The sequence below is a fragment of the Egretta garzetta genome, unplaced genomic scaffold, assembly GCF_000687185.1.
Source record: "Egretta garzetta isolate BGI_Z169 unplaced genomic scaffold, ASM68718v1 scaffold998, whole genome shotgun sequence".
NCBI lineage: Eukaryota > Metazoa > Chordata > Aves > Pelecaniformes > Ardeidae > Egretta > Egretta garzetta.
The window spans coordinates 24,400-25,848 of record NW_009260416.1 but is presented as its reverse complement, the minus strand read 5'-3'; the positions used below and the strand labels follow the sequence as shown (position 1 = coordinate 25,848).

Below are 1,449 nucleotides of genomic sequence, written 5' to 3'. Positions count from 1 at the left end.
GGCAGAAGCAGCCAGGGGAACCCCACCGTAGTGCAGGCTGGAGTTGCCCGGACATCCCAGGATGCTCCAGCAGCACCCAGTAAATCAGGGCTTTCCCCATCGTTCCCCTCCAAGCCCAGCGATGCCCCGAGTCCCTGCCGCACCATGTGCCTCACCTTGGCCCATCTGCGCTCCCACCAGGGCCTGCTTCGCCGTCCCGTAGCCCAGTTGCCTGCACACCACGCTGGCTGCGGCCAGGTCCCACTGCTTGTCACACACGGTGCCCCACTGCCCGTGGCGCAGCACCTCCACCCGGCCCTCGCCGGCGTGGGTGCCTGCTCGCAGCCGCACAGGGAGGACCTGGGCATGGGGAGCAGCCGGTCAGTGGCCCCAGGGCACGGCCACCTGCCTGCACCATGGACACGGACACGGGGTGTCTGGGTGCTGCCTGGCTCTGGGACCCCCCATCAGCAGGATGGGGCACGGGGCCATGTTGGGACTCACCTTTCCTGGGGAGGTCTTGCTCCTGCCCTTGCCTGTGCCCTTCTGGAAGGCAGGGCCAGGGAGGCAGCTGACGATGGCATGCATGCCACGGGGGCAGGCGTGTTGGCGGGGGGCTGGCGGGGCCACCTGTGTGGGGCAGCGGGCCAGGTGGGGCTCTGTGCCCTGGCACCGCACTCTGTGCACCCAGAAGCTGTTCTTCTGGCTGAGGGTCTTCAGGCTGCCGAGGGAGAGGAGCAGGGGCTGGCGTCAGCTCGGGCGCCAGAGAATGTCCCCCACCCAATGTCCATGCTGGGCGCCCACCCAGGGTGCCCCTGCCCACCCTGCCCAGGGCTGAGCCCTACCTGGAGTTTGGGTCCTTCAGCTTCATGTTCCAGAGCTTCCTGTGGGTGCACAGAGACAGGAGGTCAGGGGAGGCTGTGCCAACCTTGTAGGGCTCGGGACCCCCCACTGCATCATCCCTGCCCTCCCTGCCACCCCATGGCAGGAGCTGGAGCTGTGGGGTCCTCCCACGGCACGGCAGGGTGAAGACAGGTCCTGTCCCCACTGGCAATTACCGTGTCAAGCCCGGCTGTGCTGTGTGCCCCAGCGGGACTGCACGACTCCTGGCACCGGCAGGGGCTCATTATGGGCTGTATTTATAGCCCCAGCCCGAGGCGGGGGCGGAGGGGCTGAGGGCCTCTTGCTTCTCCTCTCCTTCCACCCACGCTTTGCCAGCCATGGCTGGTGACTGTCCCCACAGCCCCCCTGGCTGCTGCCAAGGCTCTGCCCCTCGACGAGGCCCCAAGAAGGGGACCCATACATGGCCAGGCCATACCAGCACCCCGTGCACCCACCCATATGTGCATCCGTTCCCCGACACCCCCCGGTCTCTTGCCCCCACAGCATGTCCAGCCAGGCACCTGCGCCACAATGCCCCATGGCTGCAACGTGGCTCTTCCACATCCCTACCGGTAGAAGCTGGGGGTG

At 67.4% G+C, this 1,449-nt stretch overlaps 1 protein-coding gene across 1 annotated transcript in view; it reads right to left on the bottom strand.

The window, feature by feature from the left end:
* Window positions 1-1,201, bottom strand: part of LOC104130609 (lysyl oxidase homolog 4-like) — a 3,458-nt gene extending 2,257 nt beyond the window's left edge. Inside the window, 4 exon segments of the mRNA XM_035899229.1 lie at window positions 156-339; window positions 484-700; window positions 825-863; window positions 1,188-1,201. Coding sequence (XP_035755122.1) covers window positions 156-339; window positions 484-700; window positions 825-863; window positions 1,188-1,201 — 454 coding nt within the window.
* Between the last annotated feature and the right edge of the window lie 248 nt (window positions 1,202-1,449).